The 18,628-nt window shown below is 44.3% G+C and overlaps 1 protein-coding gene and 2 long non-coding RNA genes across 4 annotated transcripts in view; 1 reads left to right on the forward strand and 2 right to left on the reverse strand.

Annotated features, from left to right (window-relative positions):
* slc6a17 (solute carrier family 6 member 17) overlaps positions 1-18,628 on the forward strand; it is a 39,268-nt gene that overhangs the window by 17,801 nt on the left and 2,839 nt on the right. The window contains exons 3-10 of the mRNA XM_064299969.1: positions 4,890-5,047; positions 7,678-7,804; positions 10,857-11,038; positions 12,003-12,113; positions 13,495-13,736; positions 14,641-14,833; positions 16,939-17,131; positions 17,741-17,900. Coding sequence (XP_064156039.1) covers positions 4,890-5,047; positions 7,678-7,804; positions 10,857-11,038; positions 12,003-12,113; positions 13,495-13,736; positions 14,641-14,833; positions 16,939-17,131; positions 17,741-17,900 — 1,366 coding nt within the window. The remainder of the gene's footprint in view (positions 1-4,889; positions 5,048-7,677; positions 7,805-10,856; positions 11,039-12,002; positions 12,114-13,494; positions 13,737-14,640; positions 14,834-16,938; positions 17,132-17,740; positions 17,901-18,628) is intronic.
* Positions 3,534-6,446, reverse strand: LOC135234893 (uncharacterized). The gene is made up of 3 exons (XR_010324234.1): positions 6,327-6,446; positions 4,898-5,041; positions 3,534-4,312 (listed from the first exon to the last, which is right to left on the reverse strand). It is a non-coding gene; the product is annotated as an uncharacterized LOC135234893 (long non-coding RNA).
* Positions 10,913-18,628, reverse strand: part of LOC135234892 (uncharacterized) — a 56,045-nt gene continuing 48,329 nt past the window's right edge. The window contains exons 3-6 of one of the 2 annotated variants that reach the window (XR_010324233.1): positions 13,446-13,777; positions 12,247-12,298; positions 11,983-12,068; positions 10,913-11,028 (exon numbers count right to left, since the gene is read on the reverse strand). This is a non-coding gene — a long non-coding RNA (uncharacterized LOC135234892). The remainder of the gene's footprint in view (positions 11,029-11,982; positions 12,069-12,246; positions 12,299-13,445; positions 13,778-18,628) is intronic. The other variant, XR_010324232.1, reaches the window with a different exon arrangement.

Below are 18,628 nucleotides of genomic sequence, written 5' to 3' on the forward strand. Positions count from 1 at the left end.
AGGCAACCCTTTCACTACTAGGTTTAGGCTAATGCGTGCACTGCTCTGGGTTTCTCTCCCGGCTTAAACAGCATCAGGTTGTAAGATGGCTGGAGACCTCGGGAGCAGTTTGAGCTGGTCCTCTCTGGCTAAAAGCGTCGGTTGCCATGGCAGTGCCTGACGTCACCATCATTTGTGTGTGCTCAGTCAGGGGAGAGAATTGCCAAACGAGAAAAAGGCGAGAACAACCCCCGAGGATGCTGGGAAGGCAGGAAATGTAGAATGTGGCCTACCAGGGCACTATGGGACTGAAGCTGGCTTGTGGGTTTCAATCAGATGTTAGGATTCTTTGATTTGAGTCCATCTAGCACTGTGGTTGCAGCTAGCAACTATTTTTAACGGTTTCACTTGAAATGGGTGTCTTAATTGTCTCGCCCACTTTAGCTGAATGCACTTGCTGTAAGTCACTCTGGACAAGACCGGCTAATTGCTAAGCAAGTAATAAAATACATAAAATGCAGTCAAATGACCTGAATGCAGCGGAACTATACAAGTACTTTAGAACTATAGAAGTTTTTTTTTTCACTGTTCTAGAACTCCAATATTTTAGATTACTGAAAGTGTTTAGTGTTGACATCAGTTTTAGATTGTTCAGTTAAGAAAATTCTAATCACATATTTGTCATCTCACACATTAAATGGTCAAACACACACATCCAACCTGTTAAGTCATTCATTGAACTGTACCATGACGGAGACTCAGAAATAGGCATGTCGCATGAAAAGAGAGAGCCAGGTGGACTTCTGGGTGGAAAGACGCGTTTCTGGCGCATGGAGTGAGCGGTGCGGTCTCAGATTGAATCTGCAAATGATTTCATTAAAATACTGTTACTGATAATGAGTTGCTGGACAGCTTGTAACACGTACTGCCGATGGTGAAACTACAAGCTCCGTGCTGGTGATTAATGTAGAGTAATCACACTTGAGTGCTTCCTCATCTAAACAACCACAAGAGCAAAATCAGCTGCAGTTTAGGGGAGGGAGGTGTCTTACTGTACCTCATTAATATTCCAGCTGCAGTGTGTGTGTGTGTGGGGGGGTGTTACTGTACCTCATTAATATTCCAGCTGCTGTGTGTGTGTGGGGGGTGTCTTACTGTACCTCATTAATATTCCAGCTGCTGTGTGGGGGCGGGGGGTGTCTTACTGTACCTCATTAATATTCCAGCTGCTGTGTGTGTGTGTGTGTGTGTGGGGGGGGGGGTGTTACTGTATCTTATTAATATTCCAGCTGCTTTGTGGGGGCGGGGGGTGTGTTACTGTACCTCATTAATATTCCATCTGAAGTGTGAGGGGGGGTTCACTTTTGTTATTAAAAGGCCAGTGAAGCTGGCCAGTGGCTCCGGTATTGCAGACTTGCCTGTAGAACATAAAAAAATAGACATTTCAGATCACCATTGCATTACAGGCATTTAGCAGACGCTCTTATCCAGAGTGACTTACACAACTTTTTACATTGTATCCAATTATACAGATGATACATACTGAAGCAATGCAGGTTAATTACCTTGCTCCAAGGATACAACAGCACGGTACCACCTGGGAATCGAAGCTGTGACCTTTAAGTTACAAGGCTAGCTCCTTACCCATTACACTACACTGCCACCATTCTCCCTCAGCTCTCGTTCTTATCATTCACCTGCTGAGCTGTTTGCGCTCGGATCTTGTTTTGCGTTTGTAACGGACATGGGCGAGAAAGGGCCTCATTCCCACAGAGTGTGTCCATCCTAGCCGAGGTCACACACTCACTTTCCTTCCAGCACTGCTCCCAGCCCAGGCTTGACTGATCGGCTAATGAAATATGAATCTGACACCTCCGCCTGTATCTGACATAAATACCTGTGAAATAAATCTGACATTTTAAGTGTGCTTTGTGTAAACAAATTATTATTGGCATACATAACATATTTACCCTCCATTAAGCCAACTCCATTAAGCCAATTAAAGGACTGACTAATAGCTCCTACTCAAATATGAATACCTGTGTGACTCACAGTTGTTTAAATGGTTCAAGTGTACAGAAGTAACAAACAGAAACACTTTTCAATTTATCCATAATTGATTAAAAAAACCCATGTCAAACCCCAATCAGTGTTCAGTTTAGTGCAAAATATAGGGGTTGCAGACGCCTTTAAATTTTAAACTTCATTGCATTGCATTCACAGAGGCTCTTATCTAGAGAGAAACACAGAGATGGAGAACACTGCGATATCACCAAGATGCCACCGATATCACTATTTATAATCAATATGTAACGTTAACCTAACAAACCCATTTAATCAATTTTTACATCGCCTTACCTATAGGATTATCCCAAACAGAAATCCAAAAAAAGAAAGGAGAAAAAAAGGCTATCTAAAGGGGTCAATGGAACCAATCTGAAGATGTGAGTTCTCAGTCTGTCTCAGAAGATGGGCAGGCTTGCTGCTGTTCTGACTGTAGTGGAAAGCTCATTCCACCACAGGGAGTCCAGAATAGAAGGACAGTGTGACCTAGAAGTGCAGGCACGTGGGAGGAGGGTGGGCAGACACTCAGCAGTAGCAGAACAGGTGTCTGATGTCTGGTGTGTTGAGTTCGACAAAGGCCTGAATTTAAGTTTTGGTCCAATTGACAGCCCTGTTGCTTAGCGATGAATTAAAGGTAGAACTGGATACTGGCAGGAAGGCATTTACTATAAAATGCAGCAACATTAACTGAAACTGTCATCGATAATCTGATATGCAGGTCAATTCAGCGATTCATAGTGACACTAATGTGTATGTCGGCCTTTCTGAAATGAAACGGTTCCTTGATGGAACTTCTATTTTCCATACATATAACACTGTAAAATGGCACAATGATTATATTTTGCTCTTATGGACAACTGCAATTTAGCTGCTTCTAGAATTTATCTTCTGAGTGAACGAGAAAAATGAATTTTTGACTTTTAAACATGAATGTTCTCACAAGAGCTGTGTCTGCCATTTGAAGCTACTAGATACTATCTAGTCTGTAAGTAATCAGAGCACTAGGTACAGTTTAGTTTGGAAAATGGCAAGCATTATTGGGCTGAGTGGCTTGTTCTCGTCATTATGCTATGCTATGCTATGCTATGCTATGCTATGCTATGCTATGTTATGCTATGCTATGCTATGCTATGCTATGCTATGCTATGCTATGCTATGCTATGCTATGCTATGTTATGTTATGTTATGCTATGCTATGCTATGCTATGTTATGTTATGTTATGTTATGCTATGCTATGCTATGCTATGCTATGCTATGTTATGAAGCCGTGATGGAAAACAGTGTATATCTGCTGTTTATCTCCCCTATCCCTGCGGCAAGACCAGAGATACAGTTTAATTGCTTGTCAATAAAATTATAGCAAATAACAATTTAGACAGTGACACATTTGGCTGCTGCTTCATGGATGCACCCTGCAGTTTTTGGATGGGGTATTATACAAACCTGCTGAATAACTATGGGCAAGGCCTGTTTGCAAAACATAACAGCTTACTTTATTCACTCAGCAATTTTCAAGGTTTTCTGAAATTCACAATTATACATTTACATTTAGGCATTTATCAGTTGCTCTTAGAACGACTTTATTATGTTTGTTAACTAGCTGTCTACTTACTGAGAATACAATCCAACAGTTCACACCTATCAAGCTCTTCCCCAGGGCTGCAGTACTTCTCCCAAAATGTGACATGATCTGATTTGGTTCAGAATTTCTCACTGAAGGCAGCCTTTTTTTGTGGTGTGAGTTTGCCTGTAGGAGAGCGATAGCCAACCCTGTTCCTGGAGATACACCATCCTCCAGAAATAACGAAGCACACCTCACTCAACAGCTAGAGATTTTGTTCAGCTGCTAATTAGTAGAGTCAGATTTGCCACATTAGGGTTGAAATGAAAACCTTCAGGGTGGTAGATCTCCAGGAACTGGGTTGGGCAGCCCTGGGATGTTCTGCTACATGCTGGCATCAATGCATTAAAATCTCTGTCAAAACCCCCTTCAGTTTCGTATTATACATTATTGTGCCCAAAAGCCTCACAACATAACCAGAAGTCAAAGAGTGGATACTTAGTTATAGTTTTATATTACTGCATTTTTCATAATACTGGATTTAAAAATGTTATTATCTTACTAATTTGCTAATTAAAAATTTCCAAGCATCTAGTCAATACATAGAGAGGAAATCCTGCATATTTCATGTACATATCGGATGTCACCGAACATGCCACCCTTCGTTAGCCCGCAGAGTTGATGATTTGAAGGTCTCTGCTGTGGAGCTGAGGAGACAGATGGGATATAATCTGAGTCAAGGGCGCTCTCTCCTCGATGGAGACAGAAGGGAAGGGAGGGAGACTCTGTGACTAATGATCTGGGACTCTGAAATGCATCGCCTCCAAATGAGCGCGTGTGGCCATGTGATTCGATGATCTGGACACACTGCGAATGCAAAAAGGGTTTATCCCTCTCTCTAATATACGACACAGAAAAGAATTCAGGAGTAGAGACTGGCAAGGTTTTGACGCCCTTTTGTACCTGCAACAAAGAATTTACATAATGCCGCCATTAATGGAGTCTTCAAGGTGCATGTTTTAACACGTTCACAAGCCTTTTTTTTACGTTACTGCATTTTTAAACATTATTTTCTTTCTACTGTTTTCTATTATTACCTCTCTCCCTCTCTCTTTCACTCTTTTTCTCTCTCACTAGCTGACTTGCACAGTGTATTGTTATTCCGGAATAGACTCCTGTAAAATTCCACTGAACAGTCAGTTTCTCCAGAGTAGCCTCGGCAGTGAGTCAGCACCGTGTTTGGTGGAGTCTGTTGCTGACTGGCCGCTCCCTCTCCCCCCTCAGGAGCGTACCTGGTGCCATACTTCATCCTCCTCATCCTCATCGGGATCCCGCTCTTCTTCCTGGAGCTGGCAGTGGGCCAGCGGATCCGACGCGGAAGCATCGGCGTGTGGAACTACGTCTGCCCGCGGCTGGGCGGGATCGGTGTGTCCAGCCTGATGGCGAGTATAAACACGCCCCGCGCACGTCACGTGACCGCGATTCGGCCCTCATGCAGGGCAGTCACAAATCACGAGCAAACTACCTTCAATTATATTATTATTATTAATAATAATAATAGTAATAATAATAATAATAATCATCATAAAAATACAGCTGATTTATTATGGCCTAAGGTACCCAAGGCCAAATTATTATACTTTTAACCATTTAAAATAAGAGTAAAATACAGATCATGTGAATGGGTGAAATATGGAGCCCAAAGAGACCAGCAGCTAATGGGCAGGGTCCTGAGTGTGGAGAGAGCTCCCCAAATCGCCTGTCTGCTCCGCCTGAGCTATTTCTGACTGTGATACAGGTCGCTGTTATTCAGACCCAGTAGGATGTGAGTGGATCCATGGATCAGCTGCAGTAGAATGTGAGTGCATCCATGGATCAGCTGCAGTAGGATGTGAGTGGATCAGCTGCAGTAGGATGTGAGTGGATCAGTGGATCAGCTGCAGTAGGATGTCAGTGGATCAGCTGCAGTAGGATGTGAGTGGATCCATGGATCAGCTGCAGTAGGATGTGAGTGGATCCGTGGATCAGCTGCAGTAGGATGTGAGTGGATGTGTTCTGAGGAGTCGTGCAGCTATAAATACAGTATGAGCAGCGGGGCTTCTGGGAGAACACACTTCAATAATTCATACAGATTCTGATGCTGCTGTGATAGGCCTCTCCCCCTCCTTAGCATGGGGCGCTCGGCAACCACAGGACTGGACAGTAAAGTAAACGCTCACGTCAAAGGCATGTCACGCAATCACAGCGAAGACACACACACACACACACACACACACACACACGTACACACACGTACACACACACGCACCCACTCACACACAATCATGCAAGCGGCCCATAGATAGATATTACCTTACATTAATCTAGCATATGCTCTTATCCAGGCCAATGTACATTGGAGGAGAAATATCATTGCATTCATCTGATTTATATGAGTAATTGTGACAGACCTGTCTAGCAGCATGCTCACACTAAGGAGTGAAGAGTCAACATCACTGAAGCACTCTGCAGCTTAACCATTAACTACCAATAACCAAAATACAAATTCTAACCTCATACATAACCAACCCCAAGAACAGAAGCACAAAGCCATTAAATACCAATAACCAAAATACAAATTCGAAACACAGACAAACTACATCCATAACAAGCCCCCAGAACAGAAGCACAAAACCATACAAATATAACCTGAAACCATAAAAATGCCATAACCTGACTTACTGTAAAAGGTGGGAGTGGGACATGGCGGGGATGGGATGGGAACCCAGCTGGAATCTGACGAGGTGGCTCTTTAGTCTGTGTTGGAAGTTGGCGAATTTCCGCTGTCGTGACCACTTCAGGAAGTTCGTTCCTCCACTGGGGGGCCAGTTCAGACTGGCATTGTGACTGGGAGAGCCGACCCTGGAGGTTGCAGAACATACATATATGTATGTATATATATATATATATATATATATATATATATATATATACTCCCCACACAAACACTGCTGGTCAAAGGCTTTAGTACTCCCTGAGATTGAAAAAAATAAAATACTATAAAACAAATTATATAAATTGTTAGATTAATCAAAATAGCCATCTTTTGCAGTAATAACTGCTGAGCATATTCATGGATTCTTTATGCAAAGGTGGTCATGTGGTTCTGAAAGTACACACCAACACTGCTGTAGAAGTTCCCACAGATTTGCTGCACTTGTGGGTTGCTTTTCTGTGACCTTTATGTCCAATTTATCTGAAACTACCTCGTCTCTTGTTGGAAAATGGAAATATTTGTTTACCAGTTTATTTAGCCAAAAATGACTTTTTTATTGACAAAAATTGGGTCACTATCCTGTGAAATAAAAGATTCTTTTTAACTTCTAGGTATTTACTTCTTACAGTACCTTCTGCCATTTGAAGTTATGTACAGAAGATAAACTGTTTCAGCTTCACCAAAAACAGAGTAAAAACATGCGTAAAGTGTACTAAAACTTCCGACTGGTAGTGTAAACAAAAACAGAATCTTACAACTTGACAGAACAGCATGCCTAATTCACACCCTCTATACTCTCATAAGTGTTGTGATTCACACAAACACACACATCACACAATGTCTAATTCGGTTTGGTAAATCCTCTGACATTTAATCTTGGCGTTGCTGGCGTTATGGGGTCACCCAGAGGTGACCCAGAGTTTGAGGTGTGAGGTAGCGTAGAGGACAGCTTCCTTGAATCAAGCCTTTCATGTTACCAGGGAAACGCATTCAACTCTCCTCTGTGACTGGCCTGCTTAGAGTTCCACTTACAGCCACCAGGGACAGACCTGCACCAATTTGTGAGAAATATAAATAAAGCAAGAATACCATTAGCAACAACAGTGTCAAAGGTTAATGCATGAAAACAAAAATACAGTTACCTTAATGGAAAATATTGTGAAAATGACATAATAATCAACAATTTCCACTTTCAGTTTGGCAAAAGCGTGATTGGTCTTTTAAGCGTTATCTGCTGTATAAGACAAAGCATTAAGTAATCAAGATGAGATGCTTTTCAGTTGCCTGGTAACCCCCTACCTACCGGTGTCTCTCCAGGTGTGTGGCTTTGTGGGGCTCTACTACAATGTCATCATTGGGTGGAGCATCTTCTACTTCTTCCAGTCCTTCCAGTACCCACTGCCCTGGAGCGAGTGTCCAATCAGGAGGAACGGAACACAGGCCAGTGAGTATAGAATGCCCGCAGGACATGTTTATGAGCTGGGTCACCTGGGGGCAAAGCGACCAATCAGGAATAACAGAACACAGGCCAGTGAGAGTAGAACGTCTGCAGCGCATGCTTATGAGCAGTGCCACCTGGGGGCAGGAAGTGGCGGATACCTGCAGCACATGGCCGTTAGGGGGATAATGGATATTAATATCAGTCTGAGAGAATAAGGCCTATTCAGTACGGTACATGCCCCCACTGAAAGTCAGTGAATTTTACGGTAAGTCTGTAAACTTGCGAAGGTTGTGAAATTGTAAACAGCAAGAATGTAGATATTTGTATTATTTATGGTGAAACACTGCAATACATTTAACATTTGTTAAATATACAGCCTGCTACGTTATGCTTAACATATTGTTTCCATTACATATATAGCAAGGTTCTGCCAACCCAGTTGCTAGTATTTTACCATAAAATGTACTATTCTTACAGTGCAGACTTGAAGATGATATACAAGATGTGTATCTGTTAGACTAGTCCAGCAGTCCTTAAAGATGAAGAGCCCACAGGTCCTGCTGGTTTTTAAAATCACAATTGTTAAAATGAGATGTATGCATATTATTATTATTATTATTATTATTACTAGTAGTAGTAGTAGTATTGTTATGCAATATTATTAATATGCAATAGTAATAATAATATCCTCAGTATACATATCCAAACACATGTATGACTCCCTAAAGGTTTCCCAGTTCCGTGTCAGAGCTGTGTTGGTGTGAAATGTAGACCCTGGAGATTTGAACGGCTCCCATTGGTAACCGCACTGACAATCTTCCATGTATATGCAAAAAGTCATACTAACTTGTTCTCACTCGCACCAGGAACAGTGATTATTCCCATCTCCTGACATTATTCCCATCTTTGGACATTATTCCCTTCTCCTGACACTATTCCCATCTCCGCACATTATTCCCGTATTTGGACATTATTCCCATCTCCTGAGATTATTCCCATCTCCTGACATTATTCCCATTGCCTGACACCATTCCCATCTCTGGACACCATTCCCATCTCCTGACATTATTTCCATCTCTGGACACCATTCCCATCTCTGAACATTATTCCCATCTCTGGACACCATTCCCATCTCCTGACACCATTCCCATCTCTAGACATAGTTGCTTTGGGCATCTGTAGAAAACAGAGGAGCCAAGCAAAAGCCTGCTCAGGGGAATTAATGTTTGTAATAACAAAACCTTCTGAATAATTCAGTTGCGATGACTATGGTGTGTTTTGTCCTCTGAAAAAGGGAAAGCTGTTATTTCCTGGTGACATTTCAGCGGCACAGCTCTGGATAGCAGAACGGGACCTTTTAATGCGTCTGTAAGTGGACTGTAATGTAATGTAATGGAGAAGCTGATCGCTTTTCTTCCCAAATGAAGTTTCTCTGATGAGTCATCCAGAGATGAGGCTCCATTCAGCCCTAGGAAGCTCTATTAGATTTGCAGCCTTGATACCCCCCCTAATAAAAAAAACATTTTCGTGCACAAATGCCATTGGTCTGACCAATCAGAACCACGTGTGTGTGAGCACATGCTGCTCAACAGTCCAGTGTGTCCATGAGTGTGACTGTGCAGTCTGTTCTGCCAATCAGCTTCCTTTCTGATGGCCCCGCCTTCAGAAAGCAGTGGTGTTTTCTTATCAGCCGTGCTAAAGAACAAAATCCCTGAGTGAGAGAGTACAGCCGGTGAAGGTTTGTCTGCTTTAGTGAAGAGCCTAAATAAGCCCCTATTCTGTGGAGAGCAGCTGTGGAGGCTGGGCTGTCTCTCCCAGCTCCAGAACTGGGTCAAACAAGACGCAGGTCCCGCGGCTGGCCCGTCACATGATCCCATCGCATGATCCCATCGACAGCCTTGTTCGCAGTCAGGGGATGCCTGATCTCCGGTGTCACGCACCCTCCCAGCATGCATTGTGGCCGGTGCCCTCAGATGACTGATGCTGGAGAATACTATATGGGACAGGACTTCATCTGAAGAGCCAGGATGGCACATTCTCCTGTCCACACCACTCCGCTCACTACGCTGTGCGTCAAACCTGTGTCAGATACTATAAGAAGAGCGTTAACCCCGGGGCCTCTAGTGGCACAGCCTGTACAGCGCTAACTGCATGCTCAACGCCGCAACGTAGGCATTTCGAATCTGACCGCTGACCTTTGTCACACATCTCTCCCTCTCTCTTCTCCTAATTCTTCCTGTCTCTCTACACTGTTCTGTCAAATAAAGGAAAAACCCCAAAAAACATTTAAAAAGAAAGAAATGCATTAATGCCAGAAATATTCTGCATATACGTACTTTTAAAGAAATTCCCATTTTCACCAATATTCCGAACAAATTTTTTTTTCATTTCATGTTATATGTTTCATATTGTATGTTCTGGCTAGTTACACATTTTATTGCATTTTCAGGGAGTCTTATTACATCAAAAGAGTGAAAATATAAAATATAAAAATATTTTATGCAGGTCTTGTGTATGGAGGGAGGGGGAGGGAAAGGGAGAGGGAGAGGGAGAGACGAAGGGAGGGAGGGAGAGAGATATCAGGGACATCGCCCAACAGTGCCCTCCATCAGGCCCAATGATGTGACAGTGTGATAATCCGTGTGCAGGATCCTGTCTGTTTTCTCTTTCATCTCTGTTTGGAGGGGCATGAGTTGCACCTTCCATTTTGAAATGACTCCACTTTGGTTCCTCCCAGTGCAGCATCTTGAACTGTGCACTGAATCTTATGAATGGTGTAGCTGTAGCTGTTCCTGTAGACTGAGCATTCAGGGTTGGTTCTGTTTCTCAACACTGTTCAACACGGCATTATCAGACATATTTTCCCTTTGGGGATGGTTACAATCCCATCAGTATTTGTTTTTGTATGACATCATTTTCACACAGGTTGTCACATAGTGTCTCACAGTGGAAATACAAAAACAAATCAGTTTTTTTTAAATTCCCTGTCTTAGCCAAACTTTTGGAAGCACCGGAAACCGTTTCCCCAACCCACAATGCACCTTGTCTCTCGCAGTCGTGGAGCCGGAGTGCGACAAGAGCTCGGCGACGACGTACTTCTGGTACCGCCAGACGCTGAACATCACCAGCACCATCGCCGACAGCGGCGGCCTCAACTGGAGGATGACCCTGTCCCTGCTGGCCGCCTGGGTCATCGTCTGCCTGGCCGTCATCAAGGGCATCCAGTCCTCCGGCAAGGTCATAACAACAACAACGTTAAACCTTTATTTACAGAGCACTCGTCCAAACAAAACTTACACACTGCTTCGCACAGATAAGCCATCATGAAACATTACACGACATTAAAACTCAATTAAAGCAGTCATCAAATTTAACAACAAAATAAAAAATCAAAGATGAAGCTAAATTAAATACAAATGAGGCTCTACGGCCCCTGGGGGCCAGCTGGGAGCTCTGGGGTCATAATGGGGGCCCCTCGATAAATTACATTACTGCTATTTGGCGGATGCTTGCTACACAAACGTAAGTGCTTTGATGAGTAATCTGCAATAGTACGAGACAGGCCTTACCCAAAGAGACAGACAGTGCAAAAGTGCTACACTCAGCTGAGAGCTAGTCAAATACCCAGACTAGCATTAGCTAATATATAGCTGCACAAATAAAAACAACGCTTAGATGGTTTAATCATAGCAAAATTATTTTAGATTTTGTGATATATTACATATTTTCTCACATTCTTATTAACACTACAGTTTAACATGAAGGTTGATATACTTTGGAAATCTAAAATGTGTTTGTGACTCCTTTCACTCTTAAAGTGTACCTGTTTGTCTCCTGTATCACATAGTCTCAGTCTTACACTGTACCTGTCTGTCTCCTGTATCAGATACAATCTGACTCTTACGGTGTACTTGCCTGTGTCCTGTATCAGATACAGTCTGACTCTTACGGTGTACTTGTCTGTCTCATGTATCAGATACAGTCTGACTCTTACGGTGTACTTGTCTGTGTCCTGTATCAGATACAGTCTGACTCTTACGGTGTACTTGTCTGTGTCCTGTATCAGATACAGTCTAACTCTTATGGTGTACCTGTCTGTGTCCTGTATCAGATACAGTCTCACCCTGACATTGTACCTGTCTGTCTCCTGTATAAGATACAGTCTGACTCTTACGGTGTACCTGTCTGTGTCCTGTATCAGGTGATGTACTTCAGCTCTCTCTTCCCCTACGTGGTGCTCTTCTGCTTCCTGGTTCGGGGGCTTCTGCTGAAGGGGGCAGTGGATGGCATTGCTCACATGTTCACCCCCAAGGTGAGATGACCAATCACAGCGCAGAATCAAACAGGGGCACCAATCACAGCACAGTATTTGAATCCAAAACAAATATGTATTTGACCCAGGTCTGTTGTAAATTATATGATACTAAGAGAACGCACAGCCTAACCTTGCACAGGAGATGAAGCTCTTCACTCCACACGTACGGTACCTGTCTCCCTCTGGTGGTGAAACACATTCACATGTACAGTACTTTGTTGTAATGAAGAGGAAAACATGGGGGCACTTTTTTATCAGTTGCTAATCCTGTTCTGATTCACCATTGACAGGACCTACCTGGAATGACAGTTATAAGGGGTAGCATTTTGGGGCACTAAAGACAGGTTTTGACGGATGGCATATTCAGTAAACCCAGGGCAGCCTAATCCTGTTCATGGAGATCTGCTCTCCAGCAGGATTTGAGGTGTGCCCTGCTAGGGTTGGAGTGAAAACCTACAGGACAGTAGATCTCCTGATGCAGGGTTGCACCGCCCTGAGTAAACTGTTAGTTTCGTGGGAACAGGTGATCATATCCTGCCAATCAGTGGCCAAGCAGAAGCACAATGCACATGACTTCCCTCACAAAGCCAGGGATGAGGTCATACCTGAGCTTCCCATGGGCAAGATACACATTCTACATTGTAATAGGCTATTCCAAAAAAGGAGAAAGGAAAGAAATCAAAGAACCATATATGCAGATGCGGGAAGAGTCCTAGATATCTACAGACTGTGGCCCATTTCAGAAATTGACCAGTCCTGCTGTTTTACGGCTTAGGGCTGGTTGCCAGGTTCCTGTAGTTTGTTAGCCAGAGTTTTGAGTGTAAAAGCCATCAGAATATGTGCAAGCAGTGAGGGAGTCACACAGTAGGGCGCACTTGCCTACTATTGAGCATAGCTGTTGAGTGCACTGGATGAAAAAGTTATTCAGTAGGCAAAATGTTCTCTAAATGTGGTACTCAATGTCCCAGGAGGATATACTTATTTCCAGGGTTTCGCTGAGTCTATTTGGAAGTATACTTTCCAGGAAGTTAACGACCATTTAGGTCCCATAAATATGACTTGCAGCTTCGCTTTATAAAGAAGACACGACTTCACTGATGTTTTCCTTAAACAACAACGACATGTAAGCATGGCTGCACGAGAGTGGAACATCTAACGACACTTCCACAGTAGGATTGGAAAATAGTATGGAGGATATTTTTCGCATACTGGCTATTGCATACTAAAAATATGCAGTAAACAGTATGTAGTAGACAGCACATACTTTGATTACACAGTAGTTAGGAGGCTGATTCGGACACAGGCTAGGTTCTTGGTTCTTTGTCTGACCTGGTGACCTCATGACCATGTGACCCCGTGATCTGTGACCCTCCCCTAGCTGGAGAAGATGCTGGAGCCGCAGGTGTGGAGGGAGGCCGCCACGCAGGTGTTCTTCGCCCTGGGCCTCGGGTTCGGGGGGGTCATCGCCTTCTCCAGCTACAACAAGCGCGACAACAACTGCCACTTCGACGCCATGCTGGTCTCCGTCATCAACTTCATCACCTCCATACTCGCCACCCTGGTGGTGTTCGCCGTGCTCGGCTTCAAGGCCAACATCATGAACGAGAAGTGCGTCGTCGAGTGAGTGCCCCGCCTTTACGGAACGCGTCACCGATCAAGACCTGCACCGATGAAACGACTGCGTTCAGAATATAGCTGAAAAAAATGTTTCTGTAAAAACGGTCTGGTATTTTTCCTGGTGTCTAAAGGGTTAAAGGGGCATTTCAAATAACTATTTCCCCATCTGCTTTAGATCATACAACAGAGGATAGTCATCTTCATATAGCTCCCCACACAGCACACTGAGAGAAGAGGGCCGACGTAGGCGCTATATCGCACTTCGTTTGTGGGAGATAGTCACCATGTAGCCTGGAGGTAGTCTGCCCATTGGGAGGCTATGTTGCTTTCTGCTGCTCTGTTATAGAATCGAATTTGTGTCAAAAGTATCAAACAAAACGTTGTATCAAGTATCAGACAAAACAAGTAGTTTGCACAGGCATAGTATAAAATTACTTGCAGTATTTTTCCTGTTTGTTCAAAACTCAAGTCATAAATTGAACTCACAAAATCAATATTTTTCTTTGAAATATTAATCTTTCTGCTCTGTCAGGAACGTTTTGCTTGATAATTTTGACAGAAATGTCTGGCAAGAGTATGATGTTTTCTTTGAGAATTTTTGCACAGATCTGGTTCCGCGCTTGGCGAGGTTGCAGCGCCATCTTCCCAATGGGCAAACTACCGCCAGGCCACGTCAGACAACGCGTCTACTTTGGCAGTCTGTCACTGCAGTGTCAGGGTCATACTCCATTACAAAGAGGAGGGAGAACTGAAAATGGGATGACGCACACTAATACCATTAAACTTGTGGATCATTTGCTCAATTATGACTTTAGTTTATTTGTTATTGGAATAATAAAACTGAAACACTGCAGAACAGAAACACCGCAGGTCTGCTTTATGTGTGACGGCTCTGCCGCTGCGACAGGAACGCGGAGAAGATCCTGGGGTACCTGAACTCCAACGTGCTGAGCCACGACCTCATCCCCCCGCACGTGAACTTTTCGCACCTGTCCACCCCGGACTACGCGGAGATGTACAGCGTGATAAAGACGGTGCGGCAGGACGACTTCGCCAAGCTGGGCCTGGACCCCTGCCTGCTCGAGGACGAGCTCAACAAGGTGGGACCTGCCACAGCACAACTATCTACACCCCTGGTACTCAAATCACGGCCCCTGGGGTCCGAGACCTGCTGGTTTTCCACCCTCCCTTTACCTGGGAGTCAGGTGTGACTGCAGACGCATGGCACTAATTGCTTAGTAATTACTGGTGGGAAAACAGACCGTTCGTTTGAGTCCAGATTTGAGATCATGATCTAAGGTTCAATCTATAGAAGGGCCGTGTGGGTGCAGGCTTGTTCAACCAGCAGTTAACTGACCTGCTAGGATCCTTGCAGACCCCAGTGGTTGATTATGAACAGGTGTAACTGTCGTTGACAAGCTGACACCGCTTTGATAATAGACCTGATCTACACTAATACACTATGACCTGTTAATACATGAATATGTGCCCTCTTGCTTTGTTCTCATCATGACCTCAAAAAGTCTCTGTAAGGAGGCTGCATTGAGTAGACATTTCAGAACTGCCCTGTTTTTCCCCTCACCATTTCATTAGGCAAGATGAGCCCGTATATCTGTTCCTTGCTCAATCTGTATTCAGCCCGGTAGACTTAATCATGCATCTGCACAGACATGCTCTTTGAAATTTTCATGCCTTTTGCAAGTTCTGTCAAAATGACAGATGGTGAAATCCGGTTCTTAACAACATCTCCTGCAGGTCTGGTTCCTTAAGCCTGTGAATGAAGCTCTTCAGGGAGATTTACTCTTACAGGCAGAAACTCTAACTGTGGACATTTACTCCTATTACAAGAAGTAGGACTGAGAGCCAAGTATTAATGATCTTTATAGAAGTACTCTCAGTATGCCATGTACATACATGACCTCACACAGTTTCTTAACCATTTTATAGCAACCAGAATGACAGCACAGGAATTATGGGATGGAAGCCATGTCCCTGAAGAGGGATGATTGGTTGTCTATAAGGTGATTAAACCTGGTTCATTGATTGTTGGCCCGTATTACTGAATGGTCTTTAATATTTTCTCAAATTTAAGCCTAATCTAGAGGCGCACATGTACAGCATTTACACCCTAAAATGCATGTTCAATTAAGTGACTAAATTAAAGGGAAGAGCACGCCCCACCCCACCCCACCCCAGTCGAGTCTCTTTACCTCCTTATCCTTTAGGTCCTGGTAACACCCCATTCCCCAAGAGACTGTATGGTGTCAAAGCGGATGTGGTTGTTTTTAAAATGTAATCACAGTGAAAGCATTTAGCCAGAAAAGTCATTTACACAAACGGGGTGAGAAGATTCCACTTGTCAGATTGTCCGTCTCAGGAGTCATTGTGTGAGACAGACTGCAATTCTGTGATTCAGATCTTTAATCCACATAACACACACACACACACTCATACTTGCACACACATACACGTGTGCACACATACACGGGTACACACTCACACACGTATGCACGCACGCACGCTGGCACACATGCACACACACATATACACACACACACATAAACGGACGCATGCACACACAGCGTTCACTTGCATTTATACATATGATACACTGCTTATGAGAATCTTCAGGTTGAGTTCTGTCAGCAGGATCAGGGGCATTGAAGGAAATTAGTGAAAGGTAAATTCCACACAGACATGTGGAAGTATTTCTTCACACGGAGAGTAGTCAATGTTGGGAATAGCTTGCCAGGTCATGTAGTAGAGGCAGAAATTCCAGGGGTTTTCAAGACCAGGCCAGATACAGTTCCAGATAAAATATAGTTTGTAGGTAAACCAAGCACTAGGTACACTTTAGTGGTAGGAAAATGGAGAGCATTGTTGGGCTGATTGGCCTATTCTCATTATGTTATGTTCATACCACAGCCCACACCAACACTACCTGATCAAATGCCTCTCCTCCCATCTTTCCCTCCCTCCCTCCCTCTCACTCTTCCTCCCTCCCTCCCTCCACTGGTCCCTCTCCTCCTCCCATCTCCCTCCCTCTCTCCATCTCCCTCCCTCCCTCCCTCCCTCCTTCTGCTGGTCCCTCTCCTCATCTTTCTCCCTCCCTCTGCCTCTCCCTCTCTCTGCCGTTCCCCCTCCTCCCTCTGTCCCTCCTTCTCTCTCTCTCTCCCTCTCCCCCTCTCCCCCTGTGCTTCTCCAGGCAGTGCAGGGGACAGGTCTGGCCTTCATAGCCTTCACAGAGGCCATGACCCACTTCCCCGCCTCCCCCTTCTGGTCCGTCATGTTCTTCTTCATGCTCATCAACCTGGGCCTGGGCAGCATGATCGGCACCATGGAGGGCATCACCTCACCTATCCTGGACACCTTCAAAGTCCGCAAGGAGATTTTAACAGGTGAGCACCCCCTGCATGTGACCCAATCTCATGACAACAGACTCCACCCCAAGCGGCAAAAACCGGGCTGCGTTTCTGAAGCTCACTTCCTGGTCTTGTTGAGAGACGTTGCTCACTACAGCCAGTGCGGTTAGCTCCAGTACAGGTCTTTAAGCCACCCGTTTTAATGTAAGTCAATAGTACCAATATGGTGAAAATACAAAGTAAAAAAAAAAACATTTCCCACAAGAAAATAGTCGCAACACGTGTTTTTTCTTCATCGGTCTCCCCATGTGCCGATTTGTTAGTTATTGTGCTATTTGGACAAGATCACAATATTTTGTAGACGAATCAGGGACAGTTTGCGTCACTGCCGAGTCACTGTACCTCACTCGCTTAGTGAAGTTCATGCCTATAGAAGTCCTTTTCCGCACTGTACAGTCTCTGGCGACAATTTACGGCCTTTAAATGGCTGTAGCAATAAAAAATATTTGAAAGTATTTCTCTAAGAAATATTAGGGTTTTGACACACATACATTCTCTTGGACAGTTTTCGGCGCCATTGCGGGTACTGTGGGTTTCTGAGCTCTCCTTCCTGACAGAGGTCCTCTTCCTCCTCCTCTTCCTCAGTGTGCTGCTGCATCACGGCGTTTCTCTTAGGCCTCCTCTTCGTGCAGCGGTCAGGGAACTACTTTGTCACCATGTTTGACGACTACTCTGCCGGCCTTCCGCTCACCATCGTGGTCATCCTGGAGAACATCTCAGTGGCCTGGATCTACGGCACCAAGAGGTACAGACACACCTGAGGCCTATGTATGGACTCAAGCACAGACCAATGTACAGACACACCTGAGGCCTATGTATGGACTCAAGCACAGACCAATGTACAGACACACCAGAGGCCTACTGTATAGACTTAAGCACAGACACACCTGAGGCCTATGTATGGAGTCAAGCACAGACCAATGTACAGACACACCTGAGGCCTACTGTATAGACTTAAGCACAGACCAATGTACAGACGCACCAGAGGCCTACTGTATAGACTTAAGCACAGACACACCTGAGGCCTATGTATGGAGTCAAGCACAGACCAATGTACAGACACACCTGAGGCCTATGTATGGACTCAAGCACAGACACACCTGAGGCCTACTGTATAGACTTAAGCACAGACTAATATACAGACACAACAGAGACCTACTGTATAGACTTAAGCACAGACCAATGTATAGACACACCAGAGGCCTATAGACTTAAGCACAGACCAATGTACAGACACACCAGAGGCCTATGAATAGACTCAAGCACAGACCAATGTAAGACACACCTGAGGCCTATGAATAGGCTCTAGCACAGACCAATGTACAGACGCACCAGAGGCCTGCTGTATAGACTTAGGCACAGACTAATATACAGACACATCAGAGACCTACTGTATAGACTTAAGCACAGACCAATGTATAGACACACCACAGGCCTATAGACTTACGCACAGACCAATGTACAGACACACCA

Source organism: Anguilla rostrata, chromosome 11, assembly GCF_018555375.3.
Source record: "Anguilla rostrata isolate EN2019 chromosome 11, ASM1855537v3, whole genome shotgun sequence".
Lineage (NCBI taxonomy): Eukaryota > Metazoa > Chordata > Actinopteri > Anguilliformes > Anguillidae > Anguilla > Anguilla rostrata.